This window comes from Elgaria multicarinata, chromosome 3, assembly GCF_023053635.1.
Source record: "Elgaria multicarinata webbii isolate HBS135686 ecotype San Diego chromosome 3, rElgMul1.1.pri, whole genome shotgun sequence".
NCBI classification, from domain to species: Eukaryota; Metazoa; Chordata; class Lepidosauria; order Squamata; family Anguidae; genus Elgaria; species Elgaria multicarinata.
This window is the reverse complement of record NC_086173.1, coordinates 96,092,775-96,116,515: the sequence shown is the minus strand read 5'-3', so window position 1 is coordinate 96,116,515 and position 23,741 is coordinate 96,092,775. Positions and strand designations below refer to the sequence as shown.

The 23,741-nt window shown below is 44.4% G+C and overlaps 3 protein-coding genes across 4 annotated transcripts; 1 reads left to right on the top strand and 2 right to left on the bottom strand.

Annotated features, from left to right (window-relative positions):
• Positions 1-2,541: 2,541 nt before the first annotated feature.
• Positions 2,542-4,744, bottom strand: HIGD2A (HIG1 hypoxia inducible domain family member 2A). The gene is made up of 2 exons (XM_063120942.1): positions 4,542-4,744; positions 2,542-3,004 (listed from the first exon to the last, which is right to left on the bottom strand). Exons 1-2 carry the CDS (start codon positions 4,684-4,686, stop codon positions 2,838-2,840), a joined length of 312 nt encoding a protein of 103 aa, XP_062977012.1. The 5' UTR covers positions 4,687-4,744; the 3' UTR covers positions 2,542-2,837.
• Positions 4,745-4,991: 247 nt separating this feature from the next.
• NOP16 (NOP16 nucleolar protein) lies at positions 4,992-9,915 on the top strand. The gene is made up of 5 exons (XM_063120953.1): positions 4,992-5,162; positions 6,082-6,196; positions 7,033-7,102; positions 9,021-9,127; positions 9,513-9,915. Exons 1-5 carry the CDS (start codon positions 5,056-5,058, stop codon positions 9,654-9,656), a joined length of 543 nt encoding a protein of 180 aa, XP_062977023.1. The 5' UTR covers positions 4,992-5,055; the 3' UTR covers positions 9,657-9,915.
• A 2,560-nt stretch (positions 9,916-12,475) lies between these two features.
• Positions 12,476-22,176, bottom strand: ARL10 (ADP ribosylation factor like GTPase 10). Of its 2 annotated transcripts, none has more exons than XM_063123342.1 (4): positions 21,803-22,176; positions 14,978-15,146; positions 13,910-14,085; positions 12,476-13,303 (listed from the first exon to the last, which is right to left on the bottom strand). In XM_063123342.1, the coding sequence occupies exons 1-4, from the start codon at positions 21,992-21,994 to the stop codon at positions 13,091-13,093; spliced, it is 750 nt and encodes a 249-aa protein (XP_062979412.1). In that variant the 5' UTR covers positions 21,995-22,176; the 3' UTR covers positions 12,476-13,090. The 2 variants fall into 2 exon arrangements, with proteins under 2 accessions (XP_062979412.1, XP_062979413.1); XM_063123343.1 differs by having other exon boundaries at positions 13,133-13,398.
• Between the last annotated feature and the right edge of the window lie 1,565 nt (positions 22,177-23,741).

Sequence of the window (23,741 nt, the reverse complement as noted above, 5' to 3'; positions counted from 1 at the left end):
CTTGGTGTACGGAAGCCCCCAGACTTGGAGGCATCTAATCCAATGCAGGGTAGGAGGAACAGGGCAGCCTCCTGCCCTGCAGGTTTCACTAGTCTGTTTTTTAGCCCATCTAGCAAGGGTGCTTCAGAGGGGGAGGGAAGGGGGCTGGAAGAGGCTCAGGATAACTTGTATCCTGGCCTTTCTGATATCCTTCTGTCCTTGCCCACCAGAACATCCCCTTTTCTCCTCCAATATCACTTTTCTGACCTCAGAAGGCAGCCGGTGTGTTTTTTTCCACACTGGCTGTGATGGGGTGGGTTGGATCTCTGATTCCCCTTTTCGACGCCGGAATGCTAACTCCGACCTTGAAGGGGGACTCAGAAAAATCCTATGGTTGCTTGCTCAGGGACCACAGTATTGCTCTCTAAGAAGCTTTATGAGAAGTCCACTCTTTTGGAAATCAGATATCCTTAAAACCTCAGGCAGGCATTATTACAGAGGAGCTAAGATGACCATAGCTAGGCTGAACTTTAAATGCTATATATAAATGACCTTTATCTCATTATAGGTAGAATCATAGTTTCTTAAAGAACTCTCATTTTCCATCTCTGCTTTGGCCTATCAAGATCTTTGGAGTTAATTATTTACCAATGGTTCCAGGCTATAGTTGACACAGTTGCCAGGTCATTAACATAAGACCCAGGCTGCATTCCTAAACAAAATTAGGTGTATGTTCCATTGAATTCATCCTGACTTTCAAGTAAATGTATATATTGGAGAGCTGCCTTCCCCAATTTGGTGCCCTCCAGGTTTGTTGGACTCCAACTCTATCATCACTCAGCCAGCATAAACATACATAGTGCCAGGCTGTTGGCTTCATTTTAATTGCTATTGACATGAAACAAACGTCAATCCAAACCAGTGTAGATTAAACTGCTCCAATGGAATGCAGGACTGATTTAATCCATTCTGATTTAATCCATCCATTTAAAACAGGTTGAGGTGCCAAACAATCATGCTGACAATACTGCATTAGGCGAGGACTTGACAAAATGAGAGCTAAAACAATACAGAGCAGTGGGCTCTAGCTGTGGAAAGAACCGTTGAAGGCTCTGCCACATCTTCATTTGTTGACATGCTTTGCATCTCCAGTCTTTCTACAGCTGCTCTGTGGGTGGGATCGTGACCTAATCTGCTGGCCTTGTATACACATACAACAGTAGAGGTTTTTTCATCCCTCTCATTAATCCTGAAATCTTAGAATGATACTGTGCATCTTCTTCACTGGTCCCTCTTCATTCGGTATCAAACTTCCATCCAGTGAAGCAGATCTCCCACACAATTCAGGGCAGCACAACTCAGGTATGCAAAGTGCACCATTTCAAACTACTTTCGTGGCCCCTGCTTTTTTTTTTTTACTGACTGGCATAAGAATTCGTCCATAGAAAGGACAGGGAAAAGTAATCTAACCTCAGCGCAGTACACAATTAAGACTAACCGTTTTCCTTCCACGTATCAGATTTTTTCAGTCTTACATTTGATTACCGGCCACAAAATGTAACCAAAGTTGGTTCTACATGTTACAGCTGGATAATCAAAGAGGTTTTTCTGAAACAAAGTAGTCAACAGGCTGGTTAGGACACCACACAACTTCCCTCATAAGTCCAATTGTTGCAGGGTTATACTTGATTCATCAAAGCAATCCTAATGGCTGCTATGACTTGAACATGAATACTTTGAAAATAAAGATTTTCCACACACTCCACTTCAATTGTCTTCACTTACACAGAACACATTCCAAGCTGCACATCTGTTTTATTTCCATAATGCCACCCTTACAATTTGAACCAACGTTTATGTCCTTGTCAAAATATAATTTGTGCACCCTCTTTGTCCATCGCAGAATATGGAGCATTAACTGTGCAATCCTATACATGCTTGCCCAAAGTAAATCCCACCAAATTAAATGGGGCTTACTTCTAGGTAAGTAGGCATAGAATTGCAGCCTAAGTCATATTACCATTTGACCCAGGCTTCATGCAGTCTCTTTTTCATGGTCCCTCCCTTTCAAGTTAGCAACTTGAATACATGAGGAAGTGATACCAGCTGGTCGAAGTAGCTCAGAAAACTTGAAAACCACCAACAGAGAGCTGAGTTGGGCAAGGAATGGGGAATAGGTGGCCCTCCAGATATCATTTGATTGCACTTCCCACTCCTCATCATTGGCTATACTGTTTAGAGCTACTGATGGGCATTCCAGTCAACCAATATCTGGACAGCCACATTTTCCCCATCCCTGGAGTAGATGCAAGCTTACAATTGTGTTGCAGCTTAGCAAGTGCAAACACAAAGAGAAAACGCAAAAGAGATTATCCTTGATTGCGAATGTGACAATATTTCAAAAACAGCAACCAAAACCACTAGAGGTGCTGACATTCTGTAACATTAAAAATAGTTTGCTTGTCATTCCCAGTATCTTAGATACTGTAATCAACGTGTGCTATTTCCAATGTGTTATGAACCATACAATTGCCCATAAAGTAATAAAGTCACTCTTTCCAATAAGGTTTACTAACATATATTCTAAGATGTCAGCCTGGTCAGCAAAGCTGGCCTTACAACAAGGCTACTACATTGATGCAGGGAGAAAAATGTATACACGTGTGACAAGGTTGAGTCAATATATTAACAGATTATAAAATAAAATCTGGATCCCTCCGGCATTTGATGATAACTCCCAACGTCTCATTGAGACATCATCCCGCAAGATGAGGCGAGTGCCCTCTCGGGGCAAAAGGACTCGTTCCTACCCTGCAAGGTACAGGATAGTCAGAGATTACCGCACACCAGCAATATGTTCACTTCTGTGGTTTCAGGGCTGTAATCACCACACCCACCACTAGGGCTGCAACAGTGAAGCCCTGAGCTAGAATACGTGCCCGCATCATAATCTGGGATTGGCGGATGTTGCCCCTCTTGAAGCAGATGAGTCCGTAGCCCAAAACACCTGCTGTGCCAAGGCAGCCTAAAGGGAAAGACAAGAGAAAGAAGTCTCAAAAGGAGGAGATGCAATCATGGAGGACTGTGTAATCCTATAAGAAGGAAGTTGGACTTTGGTCTAAGAAGCCTCAGTTCAAACAAGAGCCTTCTGTTCTTTTCATTCCATCTCAGCTCCCCTTTGGCCAAGTGTTGAGTTACTTCACATGGTAGAACTGGCCTCAAGATACAGACCATCAAGAATTCTACAAATTGAAAGGGCTAGGGTGCTGAAGCCATTCTTCTCTTAGATCTCATTTGCCTAAAGGATCTGAACATACACTAATGGAAGGGGATCCATGCTGCATGGAGTCTCCCCACTCAGATAGGAAAAATGGTGAATGCATTGAACGGGATTTAAATAGTCACATTTACCATTTTGGAATCATTGGAGTAGCTGTATGGTTAAAATGGATGACATAGGGAATCAGCATAATTCCATCTTGTAAAGGAGGGGTGGGGAATGTGTGTGTGTGGTCCTCCAGATGTTACTCCCAGCAGCCCTAGTTAATATAGCCAATGGTGAAAAATGATGGGAGTGGAGTTGCAATCCAACATCCAGAGGGCCACACCTTCCCCATCCCTGCTTTAGGGAGAGTTCATACAAGATTAAAAAAAATTGACAATCTGCTCTTTGGACAAACAATTTTTAAGCAAGTCACAAAAGCCCATTTACATAAACATTGGGGATTTTATTACACCCCCACTGCCCCCATCAACAGCTATCCTCCCAAGCATAAACCGCCCAGAGAGCTTCAGCTATGGGGCGGTATATAAATTTAATAAATAAATAAATAATCCACCCAATTCAAAAATTAGATTACCATTCATCGTTCAACAGCTTTTATTCAATTCTTACACCATTTCCCCTCGCTGCAATAGCCCAATTCCCATGCCTTTTAATAATATCCTGACACAGATATTTAGCTGGCAATGTTTTTTACATTTCTCTCCATAGCAGGAAAAGCTTTGCTTGAATTATTTGTGTATCAGGCACCTGTTAAACACACAGGGGAGTGTTGTTGTAGCTTTTAAAGCAACCCTACCTGTCACTGATCAGGTTTGTAATTCCAAGAACTCATGGCCATGTTTAAAACCACACTTACTTTCCCATTCTAGACTTTCTCCGGTAGACAGAGGCAGTGCAGTGCGCCTTCAAATGCAATATGAGAGGCAGAAATTCAGCAAGCACAGCATTAACTAATGCTGCCTTTTCCATACTGGTGAACAAGTTCTCTGTTGAATCATTACCTATCAAGTGGATTAAATCAGGGACCGGCAACCCAGTGCCTTCCAGATGATTTGGACTACACCCCCCCCTTAATCCCTGACTGTAGGCCCTGGTGGCTGGGGTTTATGAGAGGTGTAGTCCCAAACTTCTGGAGGACACCGAAATTAATTGTCTGCCCCCTGAATTAAAAGAACGAGACCCCTGGCAGAGCAGACAACCCTCCTTACCTCCCAAATCCTTTATCCTGCTCACCGAATCAAGAGAGGATCCACCCCCAAGATTCTCAGGCTCTTACCAAGGGGCACGAGTGGATTCTCGCGTGCCTTGCGGAGAAATTTGCCTCCAACGGTCTCTTCGTGGTGTTGGAGGACGGTTGGCGTAAACCCCTCGATCAAAGGGGGGCGGTTGGGGTCAAACGGCGGCGGAGCGCTCTGAGCCATGGTCACTTACGCCAGGAACCCAGAGCAGGAAGGTGACTGATGGCTTCCCTCTAATTGGACTGACTCTCTTCCGCCACCGTACAAACGAGGCGACGGGCGCGGCCCTTGTAGCCAATAGCTAGGGTCTGGGGAAATGCCAGCATGCAATTCGACCCGCTGGTTGTCCCCCTGGGTTTGCTGGGAGATGTAGTCCACCTAAACGTTTTTCATTTAGAGATTCAACCACGCTGGCCGTACCAGTAGAACTATAACTCCTATCGGCCACTGCGGCACTCGGTCCCGCTGCTTCTCCGGCTGCGCAGGCGAGGGCTTCTACGGTAGGAGCCGCGTGTAACTGGGTCTAGGCTGTCGGTCTTGAGCGCTGCCGCGATGCCGAAGGCCAAGGGGAAGAACCGGCGCCAAAAGTACAACTACAACGTCAACCGCAAGAAGCAGAACAAGGCCTTCCGCAAGCGCTCGGCGCCGCGTATCCAATGGTGAGTGGCCGAGAAGGGAACTAAAAGGCCGGTCGGGCTGAGAAGGAAGGAGGCGAGCCTCGAGTTTGGGTCGGGCAACCTTCGTAGGGCGGCCAGTTAGCGGCTAGGGCTCGTCCCCCTTCCCAGGCGTTTGGAACATACTGGCCCGGCTTTGGAGCCGTCGTAGGGCCGATAGGCCAAGGCAAGGATGGAGCATCGCTCCAGGAACACAGTGGATCCTTTCCCCTCCAGATCCTCCCTTCGCTTTTAGTTTAGCCAGGCACTGAAATTAAGGCCACGATCCTGTACACGATCACTTGGGACTAAGCTCCATTGAGTTCAGTGGGGCTTGTTTCTGAGCAGACATGCATAGGATTGCACTGTAAGTGTCCGTGTGTGTGAGGGGGGAAGTAACCCGTTTTAGTCCTTAATGCAGCTCATGGTGAGAATGGATATTTCATCATCGTGGTTATTTATTTAGTACATTTCTACACTGTTGTCTTTGAATGAGGAAAAGGAGTGAGAATCCTCCTGAAAAAAACTTTTAAAGACTCACCTCGAAACATGTTTGGAACACAAGTACAGCTGTCTCTTGCTTGTTTTCGGTTTCCAACCTTATAGGATTAACAATACCAGTTGCTTATTGGTATTGTTAATGCTTTCCTCCCAGTGGTAAGTCCTACCATTAGGAAGAGAGAGGTGGCAGCTTCAGGCAGCTGATTTGGGGAGTCATGAAAAAGCAGCAAATTGCTGATGTGTTTTTACTGCCAGAGTAATAATAATGTAATAAATAAATAAGTGGGAAAGGTACTTGTCGATTTTCTGGTAAACTGTCTTGTACTAGCATTGCAATTGTGTGACAATTCTTATCAGAAAGGGAAAGAAGCTCCTTCAAGAATGCATAGTATTGATGTAAAGCTTTTTTTTTTATCTTGTCTAGCTCCCAAATCCGACATGCCTGGGATAGATCAAAAACTGTATCACAGAACTTGGCAGAAATGGGCCTTGCCGTTGATCCAAATAAGGCCATTCCTATTCCAAAGGCAATACGACAGGTGGGTGCTGTGTGAACTGCAAATAAGGCTGTGATGTGGAAGCCAAATGGGAAAGTGTAAGTCAAGTTTTACAGACTGAGGTCAGCTACTGTTAGGTTTGGTATCAGTTAATAAGTGATGGATGCAATCCCAGCAAGACAGTGTGTGTAAAATGGAAACTGCACAAATGTCTGGAAAATTACCCCATGAAATGCTGTATTTAAGCCTGGACAGAAGATTTAATGGATCTTAAGCCATACTGTTGGGAGAAAATACAAAAACTGTGATTTCAGATTTGTGTAAACTTATTTTGCCTTAATACAAAAACAGAATAGTGAGTCAGATGGCAAACTGGGTGAATTCCAAATTGGAGTTTCACCTTGGCATTTTAGCTAATTTAAGAAAAATCTCTACCCAAATTGTGCTGACCTCGGAGGGGAATGCATTTTGACATTGACACCTCAAGCTACCTTGGGAGATAAATGGTAGGTGTTAGTGATGATACCTTATTCTACAGAAGCTGTTCTATGGATAGCTTATTCTATAAAATAATGGCTTAATTGGGGATGCACCATTGCATCTAGGTTGGCTGAAGTATATAACTCTACTGCTTTCCTGAAAGACAAATCAAGTGGAATGTTGCTGTTCATGTGCTATTATTTTGCACAGTTGCTATAAATGAGCATGATACCATTTAAAAAGCAAGTAGCCAGTGACCCTTTAAAATCCTTAAGACAGAATGATGAATACACCAGTTACAGAATTTTAAAAGTCTGGTGGAGTTTTAAAAAGGCACACAAAGCAATGCATAGATGTCCTTGTATGCAAGATAAACCACAATATATTTTAAACTACAGGTGATGAAAATGGAAGTTGATGGACCAGAAGCAAAGATGAAAACAGTACGGAAGCCGTATGTACTAAATGGTTGGTATCACCTTCACATTGGCAGTGTACAGTGTTGACTTGATGCCTCATAACAAAATCCTTTACTTGAAGACTTGCAATGCAAGTCCTAAGAGCTGCCATTGCCTTTTGGCTTGTCCCATTCAAATTAAGTGCAGCTTTCTTGGGTTTATCACCTCTCATTGTCAGGCAAGCACTGGAGATATCCATCACAGGTTTTGTGGTGTGGATGTTTTTTTTAAGTTACCCGTATCTTGTAGGTCACTTCTTGAATTGGAACTCCTCCCATCCTCTTCTAGAACCCGAGGGTTGACTGGCTGACCACAGACAGACTCATGCCTGTCACATATGGTGCATACTTTTGAGTTTTGCTGTATTACTGCAAGTAATATTGGCAATATGGAAACAGCTGAGTCCCAGAATATCCATTGCCAATGTGTTAGATCTGGGTTCTGGTTCTGCCAGGTCCAAGTCATCAATCAGGTTCTTTTGGTTACCAAGATAAAACAAAACACTTGTGCAAAAAGTTGACAGTTTATTGATGGAAAATGGATGCAGAAGATATGCATGCAAAGAAAGTTCACACCTCCTTCCAGTTAATCAAGGTCTCATAGCTGAGTGTCTATTGGGACCTCCACAGTAGCCGGAAGCTGTGCCTTTGAGCCACAGAAGTTCTCCTGGCTGACTGTGCACTTTGCCCCCTGAAGCGAGACCAAAACACAAACCCCGTGGATTGGATCTTATAAGCTCTTCTGCTAGATTCCTGCCTGTCTGCCTGCCTGCCTTTCAGGAGCTGACAGGCTACATTCCTCCCCACTCTCAGAAGAAGCAAGGGGTGGGAGGTCCCTCTTGCAGCTTTGGAAACTAATTGCCTTTCTAGTGCTTGGTTAGGAGTGAAAACCACCCAGCTCATTTTGAGATTACGACTATAAAAAAGGTGTTGTAACTATGAGAGGCCCATCCAGGGAATGAGGCCTATTCTTATTAGCTAAACCTGCTAAAATCTATTCACTGTGTTAGGCTACACAGGTCTCTTAGGAACTCTTTGGAACTCTGTGAAGTCCATATTTCTGCTCCCTGCTCACTACAGCCCCTCCCACAGTTCTTGTTGATTCATGGTATAGTGTGGTGTAGTGGCTAGGGTGTTGGACTGGGAGTCGGGAGATCCGGGTTCTAGTTCCCACTCGGCCATGGAAACCCACTGGGTGACTTTGAGCCAGTCACAAACTCTCAGCCCAACCTACCTCACAGGGTTGTTGTTATGAGGATTAAATGGAGAAGAGGATGTATGCTGCCTTGGGTTCATTGGAGGGGGGGAAAAGGCGGGATAGAAATGCAATAGTAAATAAAATAGAAATGGTGTAGCCCAGGGTCTCAGAACCTCAGTCCCAAGGGCCAAATCCATCCTTCCGGGGTTCCGCAGATGGTCACGTGTCTTGCCCACTTTCATCTGACCACCAATCATTTGGTTTCCTGGCTTTTGTGCAGTTTTTTCCTCCATTCTAAAAGGTTGAAATGCCACTTTTAAGGCTTAGTGGCTGGCAGGAAGAGCTTTAAGCTGGTTTTTCTGGTACTTTTAGCCTTATTCCTTTTGCCTTGGGCCCTGTTCTCCACTGGAATGCAGCTCCTAACAGCTCTTCTGAAATGGAATTTGGCTCTCGGACTGAAAGAGGTTCAACGCTCCTGATGTAGTCATTATATCTACTGGATTTAATGTTACAGCTTCAAAAGCAGTCAGAATAGCATTAGAGTTTAGGATGAAATATCATCTGAACACATTGTGAGGATTTTACATCTTTCATAGGAAGTCAGGGCATCTCTATTACCAGAGGGAATGTGTGTGCTAGTTGAATCTAGCTGTTCTATGTCTGCTACAACAGGCTCTCATAGTGTGCAAATCTCTCTCCCTGCCTCATTACCTTCTCTTCTTTTTGCCCAGAGTTGGAAGCTGAGGCCAGCCTCCCAGAGAAGAAGTCAGAGACTCTCTCCAGGGATCTTATTGACTATGTCCAGCACATGATCCGGAATCATGGCGAAAACTACAAGGTAGGTGCTCCTTTTTTTAGAAGCTGCGAAAGACTGAGATCTCTGGGTTGAATGTTGCTAGTGTTAACATCTCCAATTTTCAGAATGTTTTGAACATTCTGCTTGCTTGCTCTCTCCACCCCTGCTGCTTTGTATACTGCTTCTTGCCAGACAGAATATATTACTTCTTTTGGCTGAAGTCCAGTGCGTTGGGTCCACCTTCTGAATGCGCCTACCCTTTCTGGCTGCATTCCTGTGGCTTTTTTGTTTGCTTTGTGTACAATCTCTGCTTGAGGCTTGACATATAGTATACTGTTTGGTTTCTGGGTGTGAGAGGCCTTCTAAGCCTACTGGTTGACTTAGCTGCCTACTCTTTCAGCTCTTAACTATATTCTTCATCTCCTAGGCTATGGCTCGTGATGAGAAGAACTATTATCAGGACACACCAAAGCAAATAAAGAGGAAGATCAATGTGTATAAACGTTTCTATCCTGAGGAGTACCAGACATTTGTTGCCACTATACAGCAAGAAAAGATGGAGGAACATTGATTTTATTCACCACAGCAATGGCCAAAAGAAGCTGCATTTTTGTTACTACAGGTACTGGCTTGCCCTCAAGTGACTGTTGCTCAGGAACTGACATTTAGCATACATAAAATCCTGCTCTTCGAAGCGAGAAGACAGGCCATTGTCTATGCGGATAGGACCTTTGGTCAGAGCTCTGGTGGAGAGCCCTTGCTGCATTCAGCTTTTGTATTATTTCCTTTGGCTTTGGATTGATCCTAGTTGAAATAAACTACTTTCCCAAGCCCTGTGTCAGTACAGTTAGAGGATACAGTGCCTGCGCCTGCTGCATGAAGCAGCAATGGGTTTGTGAGAGGTAGCCTCAAGACAGGCTTGTGGTCCATGAATGTGTGTACTTTCAGAGGAGAAACATGTTCTATCCAAGCCTTACTCCAAAAAGCCAACGCAATGACTAATAATGAGAGCCTCAGGGTAATGTTCTTTGGCTGTAAGCATGGTATTAAGGAGACAGGCTAGTAAGAGTGCTGAGGACTGTAGTGGTATCTAGATGAGGCCATTTGGATAGATGCACAGGGACCCAATAAGCTAGGTACGGAATGAGCCACTGCCCTTGGTGGTGGCCTAATGCAGGAAGGCCATCTTAGCAGGTGTGTGGCAAAGCTCCAACAGGCATTGGCCAATCAGATTATGGGATAAGCCACAATCCCCACTGGAGGTTTTGCTGAGATTTTCCCATGCCTATTTGTTTGAGAAGGAAATTCTGATGCATCTTTGGGCCAAGGAAACATGATTTCCCAACATGTTTTTAATAACTCTTAAATGAGTATGAATATTTCAGATGACAACTACTTTTGGAACCATGTAAAAAACTACCAAGTTGAAGGTGGTTTTTGTTTTCTTGGTTTTTCTAACAGCAGTATGAATCCTCTCAGGCGTGAGAACACTATTGCCTTTATACAGGTATAAAGGGAATTTCACATGGACAAGGCTTCTGTAACCTGTGTGTAATTATCTGGCCAGAATGGCTTTTCAGTCCTGGGTCAATCTACTGAACAATCTGAATTAGCAGCAACCAGTTCTGCCCTTCCTAGCAGCTGTGCTATATGAAGCTGTTTTCTTGCAATTTCTCCAGTTGTGAGGAACACAGAGCCACTTCCCTTATAACTGAGGTAACATTTGACACAGAATGTGGAAAAACGACTGTAAAGAATTGGCCATCAACCAGGGCTTGGATCCACTGGCTACAAACCAAGTTTCCTATATTCTGTGGGGGGATAAAGAGAGAAGAGGTGTCAGGGTCTACAAAGGGAGGCGAGGCATTGCTATTCCCTTGCTGTAAAGAAAAAACTAACAAAGTAGCAGCAATTATACAGTTAAAAAAGAGCACGTAATTGGCTAGGTGAATGTGTAGAACTTCCTTCTTCCAGAGGCAAGACTGGTGCTTTGGTGAAGGCCAGCGACTTTCATGCTGGAAGTTATAAGGCCATGTCACTGGCAGCCCAAATGAGGTGGCCTGCCAGTTGCACGTCACAGCCACCACTGTCTATAGCTTGTGCACAGGTTTGTCTCTGTTTCCACTTCAGACTGAAAACTGTTACGACTCTGAGCTCTGTATGGGAAAATCCAGAAGACCTTTGTTTTCTCTTGGGGTGATTAGGTTTGATATGCAACTATCCTGCCCCAGTGCTAAATCCCTGTGAGAGAGACGTTTTCCTTTAGCTAAGCTTAAGGATATTTGTTGCATTATAAGCTGACTGTGCCATGTAATGCAAGTAAGGAGTTAAAACTGGCAACAGATAGCCTGATGTAATGCCTTTGAAACCTGAGAGAAGAACTTTATCGACTGGTGGCATTTCTTGGCATGCTTCCCAGATCTGCTGGCTTTGATCTAGGGGACAGATTGTGTTTGCTGGGTTCAACCTGCTGTCTATTCCCTTGGTAACAGGCTGATAAGAGGTGGGAGGTGAGGTGATGAGTTGAACAGCATGAGGTGGGAACAAGGTGAGGTTATGAGCTGAACAGGTGCCCTGTAAATATAGCTCCTCTCTGGCGTCTGTGAAATGGAACTTCGCCACAGACCTAACTTGGAGTAAAGGGTGCAGTGGACTTAATTGGCCAGCAGATGGAGTCTCCCTGTTGTCTTTTTGGAGCTCTGGAACGGGGAAGTATAAGTTCTTGCTTAGCTTTGCTTTTAGCCTTATCCATGTATTATATCTTTAGCCTGCTAGATAATAAAAGCTTTGGACTTTTAACCATTTGTATTGTAGAGCCTTTTGGCTGAGGTGCGGGATAAAAATACTCTAAATAAATAAATAAATAAATAATTGCTTCTGAAATAACCTTAATTAGCAACACAAGCCCACACCAGTTAGGGCAGAAACTGTCCTGGGTGCATCCATTCCTCCTCAGCAATTGAGATTTCCTGGTTCTCCTTGAGCGGCCCTGCTGAAGGTGTTACTTCATAAGCAGCAGGCAAGGAAGCATCTATTGAGTACTAAAGGGATAGAGCAGAGGTAGACAACCTGGTGCCCTCCAGATGTTTTGGACTACAACTCCGATAAGACCCAGCCAGCATGGCTAGGGATGATGGGGGCTGTAAGCAAAAATATCTGGAGGGCACTGGGATGTTCTCATGGAATAGAGGGTAAGTGTTTGTTGGGCACCGACCTGCCTTTGGCATCATCAGGTCAAGGCAGCTGGGGAATAACTGGCTGTAAAACTGCTGCAAAGAGCTCTTCCCATCAGACACAGATTTACATCAGTATACTCAGCCTAGCAAGGAATGGAGGTCAATCAAGGACACCCTGTGTCCTGGAGATGGAGCAGCTAGCCCCACAGCTACTTATCAGGTGTCATCGCTGCTCATGAATGCAATAAAAAACTTTTTAAAGTGCTAGCATGTCTGGGGCAATTCCTCAGTATAGCTGTTTACACACATTCCTCTGTTAAAATGCCAATACAACCCCTGTTCTTGGATTTTGCCCCCAGCCACTTTGAGACAGGGCGACCCATTGTCCACTAACTGTAACTAGGGTTGAATCATCTTTACAGGGCAAGATCTCTCTCTCTCTCACACTCAAACACACACCGATGTCCCCAAAAGACAGCAAGAGATCAAGTATTCCAGCCCTTTCATAGGCAAGGAAGGACTGGCACAGGCTAGGTTAATCTCTTCCTATTTTTTTTTTTACTATAGATGTTATGGCAGAAGGTCCTATAACAATAATAGTAATTTAAAAACGGTAGTCCTTAGTGAAAGTATTAAAACTGCAGTTTCTTAAGACTGTATTAATGGGATGAACAGCAGCCAGAAGGCTCCCCTGGCCCAAGACTGACATCCCCATAAGCAGTGGACTTTGCCTCTGTTGTGCTTCCTTCTTACCCAAAGCAGTAGAGCCTGTATCCAAGGTCGTATTGACATTATGCAAGGAAGCTGAGGGTACAGGTAAAAAGTGCACTTATTTGAGGATAGAGAGCCTGCAGCTCCGAGACAGTGCTGAAAAGGTATCTGAAGTCTCTGCTGGGAAGACGAAAATCCTGAAGGAGGGTCCACTTGGCTTGAATGTCCTTGAATTACTTGGAAAAACCTTCAGATCTGGGCAAGGAGTTTGATCAGCAGGCTCTTCAGGTGGAGAACACTGTTTGCAGTGGCCAGTCCAGCATAGGTAGCACTTGTGGGCAAGAGAAAGAATTCCCTCTGATTGTTCAAGGTGTGCAATGCCAGCTCCTCGTGTAACTCTGCCACACTCAGTGCATCACTCTTGTCCTAGAATGGGTACAGATCATCTTTTGAACATTAGTCATCATCCCCTCACAAGCCATTGTCCCTTTAGACATCCCTAATTAGACACATTTATGTCTACTTTTACTCTTCATCTGATAAGAGTTAGCATGTTAAGCAAGGCAGGGAAGGAAACGATTACCCTTGGTGCTAAACCCAGGACAATGACTCCTTGAGTCATTGTCCTTTTTTGTGAACCGCCCAGAGAGCTTCGGCTATTGGGCAGTATAAAAATGTAATAAATAAATAAATAAATAAATTGAGGGCTAAATGCTGAGCATGGTTAGCCACAGGCAAACTCCATGCAGAAGGCTTAGGCGTCTAGACAAGACATGGTGGACCTGTAGATCAGGGTGAGCAAAGGGGGCAATCAAGAGAAAAAGGGGTGACCCACTCAATTTTGGCTCTGGCCTTACCCACTGCTGGCTTCAGCCCCAACCCAATAAATTGCCCACAAGAGAATGTGGCAATCAAAAAGGTTGCCAATGAGACCCACCTGTTTGTTAGCCAACACTATCAAAGGCAACTGAGGGTCCTCAGCCAGCAAGCAGTGGAGCTCCTGACGGGCAGTATGAAGGCGTAGGCCATCTGCAGAGTCCACTACAAACACCAGAATGTGGGCTTTGCTCAGGTACTGGTTCCAGTAGAAGCGTAGATTCTGGCTACCACCAACTGAGATAACAAAGAACTGGAGTCAAAACTCATGAGAGCTAAGCCTATAGCACGTTTGTGGCACTCCTCCAGTGCCCAAGGAGAGAGGTGGATTTAAATGAGGGGGAGGTGTTACTTAAAATGGGTTTCCTTGTGGCATCTGAAGAGTTTCCTTTCACAAAGGCTCACAAGCACTGTTCAGGTGGGGTGGAGGTGGGGAATGAAAATGCCAAAATAGTGATAAGTGTTATCCTTTCTCCTGATGCAGGAGACTATAAATTCAGTTCATCTTTAGTGTTCTGGCCTCAACACACATTGGGCTGTGTGTCTTTCCAGGCAGTTAAACTCACAAGGAATCTACTTTTGAAACTCAAATCTTTGCCTTTATTTCACTTAACACAAACAGTAAATAACTAATAAATTCAGGGAAAATACTTAACAGTAAGAGGATGAGGTGGCTAGATGAGATGAAGTGGATTAATGAGGTGAAAAGACAAGAGAAGGCCAGGCCTTCAGGCTGCAATCCAGTTCAGCAGCAGAGAACCAGACCTGAGGGAGGGTTCTACCAACTGAGAAAAAGCTAGTGCAAACCAGAAAGAAAGTTCTCCTCGGGACAACTAATCGATGCACTGCATTAAGCCTGTTCAGTTGCTAATGGGAGTAAACTAGAGCAATTACCAATTCAAAGCCTAGGGAGCAACATAGCAAATAATCCAAGGACCAATTGGGGCAGAACACAAGCCTTTTAGATGCAACACACACACAACCCAAACATACAACCATGTGTAGTGGGATAGGTCAGAAAAAGCTGGCCCAAGTTTCATACAACAATGATACAAGGCCATTCCTAAGCTCCCCCACTTAGTCTGTTCCCGACTGTGTCTTGCCCCCAGGAGCCTATGACAGGACTTACCTTCTAGGAGGGCCATCTGTAGGCCACTATCCTGCAGTTGCACTGAGTTGAACCCCTGAGTGGGAGCTATGCACTTCTTGACTTCTGTACTGCAGACATAATGGAGAATGCTGCTCTTTCCAGCTCCATCCAAGCCTAGAACCAAAACCTGATACTCACAGGAAAGTGACTGCAAAGAGAAGAATTTAGGATTACCTCAAGCAATAGTGCAATTGTGGAAGGGCCTTTCGTGGCCAGCAGTCTCATCATTGGTTAGTTGCCAAGAGGATTATGAAATCAGACTTCATGTACAGGTTGTGTCTAAACCTGTTTTTGAGGGAGAGCACCTGCTTTGCATGTAGAAGGTCTCAGGTTCAATCCCCAGCATCAATAGGAATGCTGGAAAAACTTCAGCTTGAATTCCTGAAAAGTCTCTGCCAGTCAGTGTTGACAATACTGGACTAGATGGATCGATGATCTGAGTCAGTATGAGGCAGCTTCCTCTGTAGCTGTTGGGAGTGAATGATAGGGAGATACAGCTACATAGGAAGCTACCGTATTCTGAGTCAGATCATTGGTCCATCTAGCCCAGTATTGTCAACACTGACTGGCAGACTTTTCAGGATTTAAAATACAATACTAAGAGATATCTATCTAGATATTTCCTGTTTCCCCACCACATCCTACATTACTGTATCTTGTTAGAGCTAGGATAGGACAGTATGATATAGAAGGGCCTTCTTCAACCTGATGCCATCCAGATATTTTGGACTATAACTCCCGGCATTCCTGATCAGCAGCCAAGCTGGCTGCAGCTGATTGTAGTTGAAGACCAAAACATTGCGCGGGGGGTGGGCAGGTTAGGGAAGGCTGGTATCTACACCCTGAGTAGATCAATCCTCCTCTTTTTGGAACAACTGACCAGAGCCAGCATATGCACAAGGAAAGCAAGTGGAGGGGTCCTCTTCTGTAAGACGTCATCTTCAAGAGTTCGATCACCATTACCTCCTGGCCTGTCCACTTCAAAGAGCAGCTGGGATTGTCATCCATTGCAAAGATTGTCATCCATTGAGAGATCCTTCAGCTTTTAAACATATACCGTTTGAAGACTAACCATGGGCTCCCCTTGTAACCTTGGCACATTATTGTAAAAAATGGGGGTGAAGAAATACTCAAGCTAGACACTACACAGGCTAAGGAAAAGTTACAACCTCAATCCCAGATATAGGTTCTTCTGTATAAGACATTCCGTTTTACAAAAGCAGGAGTGGTTTACTAATTTTGCAGATGTGTCACATGGCTTGGATGGCCTTGATGAAGATAGTGACACACTAGTGACTAGTCTAACTTGCCAGGTTGATGTAAGCTTAAATTGGGATACCGCTCCTTTGAGTGATAAATCACAGATGTGATAAATAGAAACAGTCAACCCCTGAGCACCTCTGTCTCTGCTTCCTTTAGTTAGGAAAGAATTGCAGCAGCACACAGTCACACTCTGCGGCTACCAAGGGAGGTCATAGCATTGGGGACAACAAGGCACCAGGTGGTGTGTGCGGGGTGAGGAGCACAGAGATGCACAGGCAGCGCCAGTGCATCTTGACCCAGTAGATTAAATGCTCCCAAAGTGTTTTTGGCTTGAAATAGTGATGAACATGGGAGGAAAGGAAGAAGGGAAGCCGTACTGATTTGAGAGAGGAGGAAAGCAGCCAGATGGAAGCTCAAGCTCTTTCCTATGCCAGTTCTGCTCTGTTCTAAAATCATGCCATTGCTTGCAAACAGTGCAGCTGGCCAGCCCCTTATGACAATGAAGGGAGCTCATCCCCAGCTGCAGAGAAATTTGAAGTGCTGGTAACTTACACAGCAGCAGCAGGAGGAAGCTTGCCTCTTTCCATCCTCATGTGACTATGTGAAGACACAGGCAGAGAAGGAGGAAGTATAGTATATAAGGCAGGCCAACATATTGCTCTTTCCCTTCATTCACTTAATCCAGCCATCCCCAACCTGGAAGACTGACCAGGAATTGTGGGAGTTACAGTCCAGCACATCTAGAGTGCACCAGATTGGGGAAGGCTGGATTAATCCAACTCCACAAGCCAATTGGTGCAAAACAGTAGAACCATGTAGTAAAGTTTGTCCTGGACTGTATCACTTCAGGATGCAGGCAAGGAGCTATGGGAATGCTTATTTATAAAACTAGCTTGTTAGGAGAAGAGAAGAACTTTGCCCTGACATGATACTTTGGTGGGTGAATGGATCTAGCTGGGGGCCAGGGACACTGAGCAGATTATATTCATTTATATAGAGCACACAAAACTGCTCTCAATGGCTTCTGGCTATCAAGGGCTACTAGTCTGGATTGCTAAGTGCTACCTCCAGCAGCAGGGACAATAAGTCTATGAACACCAGTTGCTGGGGAACATGGGCAGGAGGGTGCTGTGCACTCATGTCCTGCTTGTGGGTCCCTGGTCAACATCTGGTTGGCCCCTGTGTGAACAGAGTGCTGGACTAGAGGGACCCTTGGTCTGATCCACCAGGGCTCTTCTGATGTCCATCTTATCTTAAAGAATTTAAGCTGCCTATCATTTTTGTTGTTGCTCTCAAGAGGAGTGGTTTACGGCAGGAATACACACCTAGTGCCTGCTGGATGTTTTAGACTAGAATGCCAGAAACCCAAGCCATCATGGCCAGTGGTCAGGGATTATGGGAATTGTAGTCCAAAACTTTTGGAGGGCACCAGGTTGTCTATCCCTGATTTAGGTTTGTCTTTAAAAAAAAATAAAAGCTCTGGCACCAGCGTTTCAGCACAGAAGCACAAAAAGGGTTTGCACAGTTTCCCATATAGCCAAAGCCACAGTGCCACCTGCTTTGTTACTACGTGGAGAAACCTTGAAGTGTATGCAATGGAGGCAGCTTGGGCTGCCAACCCATTGAAAGTGTCGCACTTTCTTTGCTTCAAGTCCCACTCATTAGAGCTGAAGGCAGGGCTATAAAGTTTGGGCTGCATTGAAAGAGAGCCTGGACCAGGCGGGAATGAGGCAAGAGAAAAATGTGGATTTTCTTCTTTCTCATTCGGGGAATGGGAGGGAAATTAGTAGAAAATTAACTGAAAGAGGGTTGCTTGGAGGCTTCACCTGCCTTGAACTCTGTGGCCTTGGGCAAGTGACTTGTCTCCATCTAGTCCTGTCTAGAAATCCATTTTACAGTGACAACCAGTTAAATGCCTTTGAGAAGATCCAAGATCCAAAGGACTTGGAGATAAAACAGTACTGGCTTGTTGATTTGAATCAACACAGCTACCTTCATTTTTGGACTCTCCTTCATGGTGTCTCTATGGGGACAATTATGATGAATGCCTGCATTAAAAAATTTACCCATAGTCTACTGATTCACAGCACCTGGCATTCAGTGGCATAGTGCCTCCGAACCTGAAGGTTCCATTTAAGTACTGGGTCGATCAGTGGCTGGCTATTCACTGCATCTTCAGTGAAATTGACTAATGTCTTGCGGCTGGCAGGCAAAGACTATTTTTTTTTTAAAACTCAAGCAGGCCTCTGGCATTTAAGCAGGTCTATTGGATTGGATGCTGTTTTTATTCTGTTATTGCTGTGTTTTCATTGCATTTCATTGCATTGTTTTATGCTTTAATTAAGTTTTACTTATGATTGTATACCACCTTGAATGCCATTTTTCTTGCTAGAAAGACGGGGGTATAAATCAACTAACTAACTCATGTTAACTGCCACGTGTGTTGGCAGTGAATTCCATGGTGGGGAAGGTGTTGCAACTGGAACTCCCATCAGCCTTAATGAGAGTAGCCAATGATGTGGGCTGATGGGCATTGTAGGTCAACCATATCTGGAGGTCAACAATATCTGGAGGTCCACACCTTCCCCAGTCTACTTATGCATTGTACAATGAAATTCTTCCTATTATTGACTTGGATCTATTGTCAATCATGGGATGAGCCAGTGTTATAAGGGAAACACACGTTATCTATTTTGCTTACTTAACACCTGCCTAAGTTCTATTTTTTACAGCTGCATATGATTTGTGTTGTGTCACCTCCCACCACCCATCCCAATCATTATTTTCTAAACTCAAGAATCCCTTTATGTTTCTCTCATAGATAAGGTGATCCAACCCTTTGATTATATTGATTGCTTCCCCGCCCCCTTCCAGCTCTGCAGTACTCTTTGGAAATGGAGCAATCAACACTGCACATGGTATTCTAAATGTAACTACACTACAGACTTTCCCCCTTCTGTGCTCCCCCCCCAGTGCCACTACTGTGATCAAGGCTACAATCTTTACAGTTAACTGGGAGTAAGTCCCGTTGAACTCAATGCATTTTACATCTGAGTAGATATGTACATAGTGGCACTGCAAGTTGCTCAGGAGCCTTCAGTGAGGGATTTTGTGAAAACCATTTTGAAAACCCTAATATAGAATGCCTGTTGGTTCATGCCTATTTATATGCTTTTTGTCACTCTCCAAGAACTCCCAAAGGTTGGGAGTTCCTTTTGTGGAAGCCCTGCTGATGCTTCTTCATCAAGGCTTGTTCTTCTAGGTGCTTAATAATTTTATCTTTAATTTTGTTTTCCACCAGTTTATCTAGGACAGATATTAGGCTAACTTGCCTGTTATTTCTTGGCTCCCCCGATTACTTTTTTGAAAACAAAAAATTATGTTCCAACCTCCTGTAAGGACACTGATTTAGATTTTAGTGAAAAGTTGTGTATTTTTATCAACAATTTAATATTTGAGATCTTTTAAGGACCCTTGGGTATACAGTCGTGTGAAAAAGAAAGTACACCCTCTTGGAATTGTATGATTTTACATAACAGGACATAACAATAATCTGTTCCTTAGCAGGTCTAAAAATTAGATAAATACAACCTCAGATGAACAACAACACATGACATATTACACCGTGTCATGATTTATTTAACAGAAATAAAGCCAAAATGGAGAAGCCATGTGTGAAAACGTAAGTACACCCTTACTGCTTCCATAGGAATTAAGACGCTAAGTAGCAGACAGGTGCTGCTAATCAATTGCCTGTGATTAATTGATCATCAGCAAGTATGACCACCTCTATAAAAGCCAAAGTTTTTTCAGTTTTCTGGTCTAGAGCATCCAGGTGTGTGTTAACACAATGCCAAGGAGGAAAAACATCAGCAACGATCTTAGAGAAGCAATTGCTGCTGCCCATCAATCTGGGAATGGTTATAAGGCTATTTCCAAACAATTTAAAGTCCATCATTCTACAGTGAGAAAGATGATTCAAAAGTGGAAAACATTCAAGACTGTTGCCAATCTTCCCAGGAGAGGATGTCCCAGCAAAATCACCCCAAGGTCAGACCGTGCGATGCTCAGCGAAATTGCAAAAACAACAAGAGTTATATCTCAGACTCTACAGGCCTCAGTGAGCATGTTAAAGTTCATGACAGTACAATTAGAAAAAGACTGAACAAGTATGGTTTGTTTGGAAGGGTTGCCAGGACAAAGCCTCTTCTCTCTAAAAAGAACGTGGCAGCACGGCTTAGGTTTACAAAGTTGCATCTGAACAAACCACAAGACTTCTGGAACAATGTCCTTTGGACAGACCAGACCAAAGTGGAGATGTTTGGCCATAATGCACAGCGCCACGTTTGGCAAAAACCAAACACAGCATATCAGCACAAACACCTCATACCAACTGTCTAGCACGGTGGTGGAGGGATGATGATTTGGGCTTGTTTTGCAGCCACAGGACCTGGGAACCTTGCAGTCATAGACTCGACCATGAACTCCTCTGTATACCAAAGTATTCTAGAGTCAAATGTGAGGCCGTCTGTCCGACAGCTAAAGCTTGGCCGAAATTGGGTCATGCAACAGGACAAAGATCCCAAGCACACCAGCAAATCTACAACAGAATGGCTGAAAAGGAAAAGAATCAAGGTGTTGCAATGGCCCAGTCAAAGTCCAGACCTCAACCCGATTGAGATACTGTGGCGGGACCTTAAGAGAGCTGTGTATAAACAAATGCCCTCAAACCTCAATGAACTGAAGTAACGTTGTAAAGAAGAATGGGCCAAATTTCCTCCACAACGATGTGAGAGACTGATAAAGTCATACAGAAAACGATTACTTCAAGTTATTGCTGCTAAAGGTGGTTCTACAAGCTATTGAATCATAAGGTGTACGTACTTTTTCACACATGGCTTCTCCATTTTGGCTTTATTTCTGTTAAATGAATCATGACACGGTGTAATATGTCATGCGTTGTTGTTCATCTGAGGTTGTATTTACCTAATTTTTAGACCTGCTAAGGAACAGATGATTGTTATTATATCCTGATATGTAAAATCATACAATTCTAAGAGGGTGTACTTTCTTTTTCGCACAACTGTATGTCATCTGGAGCTTGTGACAGTTAGAGCTAGAACTTCATTCCTTCTCATTTTTATTAGACTGGGTTTTTCAGAACCTTCAGTGGTTCAGGTGTGGGAATGGTAAGACTCTTCCCTGGCACATTGAAATAAGAGAATTAACAACAATATAAGATAACGAAGCCTTTCTCTGATCTGAGAGTGTGCTATGTATGTGCCTTTCCTTAATCACACACATATCTAGCTCTGGCTTTCACAGTAAAAGACACAAATATCTTCCTCGCTTTAGTTATAAGAACTTGTTCCAGGGGTTAGTCCTACGTAGAGCAGAGTCACTGAAATGAATGAGGTGTTAAGACTTATCTGTCCCATTCATTTCAATAGGTCTACTCTACATAGGACTAAGATTGAATACTACCCCAGGTCTCTGCAAGAGTAGAGGCGGTGTGCAGGGACGTCGGTGGCTCCGGCTTACCTGCCCTCCCTTAGGCGCGTTCCGACTTAGTTCCGCTTCCAGCAGCTGCTCCCAGCGCCTCCTCCAGCCGATGCAACTGTCGTTGACGTCTCGGAAGTAGATTTTCCAGGCGATGAAAAGGAGAGAGCCCAGCGCGGCCACCGCCGCTCCCAGCGCCAGGCTCAGGTGCCTGAAGGCGCCAGCAGGAGCCATGGCCCAAGGAACCGGGGGCCGGAGCGGGTGTGTCTGACCTCCGATCAGGCCGAGCAGAAGCACCCCTAGCAGGATGGACGCACGGAGAAACCCGCCTTGCGCTGCAGCCTCCTCTGGACTCGGCTTGGCTTCTCTCTCTGCCTGCCTTCTTCCTAAATTCCCAGCGGAATCGGCTCGCCCGCCAACAAGTGCAAGCTTTGGCCGCGCCTAGCTGAGCAAAGCGCCGCCTGCACTTCCATCTAAAGTAAACCGTCAAAGAATTTCCCGGCCGGCGGCGGCAGCAAACTGCAAACAGGCAGAGCCTCGCTGACGTCACGCAGAGTCTTAAAGGGGACTTGCTCGCTTTGCCCCCGCCCCTCCGGGCAGAAAGCAAGCAAGCAAGCAATCAGCGGCTCCGATTTCGGTGGGGCTGTGAATCCACTCTGGGTTTCAGTCAGGATCAGCCAGGACTCTAAAAGAGCTATCCAAGGTGCTTAACCAGATACAAAAGAGGGCAGGGCTCCTGCAGCTTTAATGTGATGAAGAGGGGATTTCACCAGGTGATGCATGCATACAAATAGCATCAGCTGAAATTCCCTTTTCTGTACAACTATTAAAGATACAGGAACCCTGTCCTCCTTTCCATAGGGTCACCCTATTATTTCTGTTGAGATTATTTGACAGCTTTCTTAAAAAAAAAAAGATACAAGGCGAGTTACAACAGAATTAAGATATAGAACATATAAGACAGTTAGAACAATTATTCACTAAAATACACCATAAAACAGTGCAATCCTGTGTGTCTACTCAGAAATAACTCCCATTGAGTTTAGTGGCTTTACTTGAGGTTATCTTACACTCACTTGGGAGTAAATCCCCATGAACCTAATGGGACCTGCTACAGAGTAGACAGATATAGGATTGTGCTGTAAAACGTTAGTGACAACCATAAATGAACTCAACTGATGCATTAAAGGCCCATCATATGACATCAAATGTCTGGGAACAGAAGAAAGTCAACCTGGCACTGAAAAGATGACAATTTGGTACCAGGCACACCTCATTGGGAAGAGCATTCCATAATCTGAAAAGGCCCTTATTGCTATCCCCCAAACCTCTCTTGGAGAACCCCCCTATATAGTGAGATGAATAATCCCAAGCAAGTGAGGAAGGACAGACAGATGGAGAATGGCAGGGCTTATTTTGAATCGGAAATCAAAGCCTCTTCAGGCCAGAGCCAGTATTGAATGTTGGAGCTCCAACGCAGAACATACGATGTAATAATAAATAAAGGTGCCTTTGAGCACACGGAGAATGCATTTTCCTCCCCACTGATTAACCACAACCTATCTCCAGGCACCTGGGACAAGGAGAAGCACCAGCACTTCTAATTATAGAAATTGAGCCCTAGATGATTTGCTTTGCAAACACTGATTTGCTTTCTTTCTTACTAAAACCAACTAAACAAATGAGGTATGAAAAAGTATTGCTTGCTCTTCTCTATACAATTGTACAAGTGGAGAAGCTTAATCAAAGCTTTGGTTAGCATGCTGATGCTTCAGTTAGTTCTGATTCTCAAACAGGCATATAGGGGAAGCAGCCATTCCTGAGAAAGCCAGGTCTTGATCTTCTGCTGCTACTCCTGCTGGAGTTTTATGGCATGGCAAGGTGAGGCCTGAAGGCCCATTAGCGCCATCTACTGATGTCTACTAGCCCAGCAAATGATTCAACTGCCGACTAAATTTCTTGCTAGCAAAAAATGCCATAA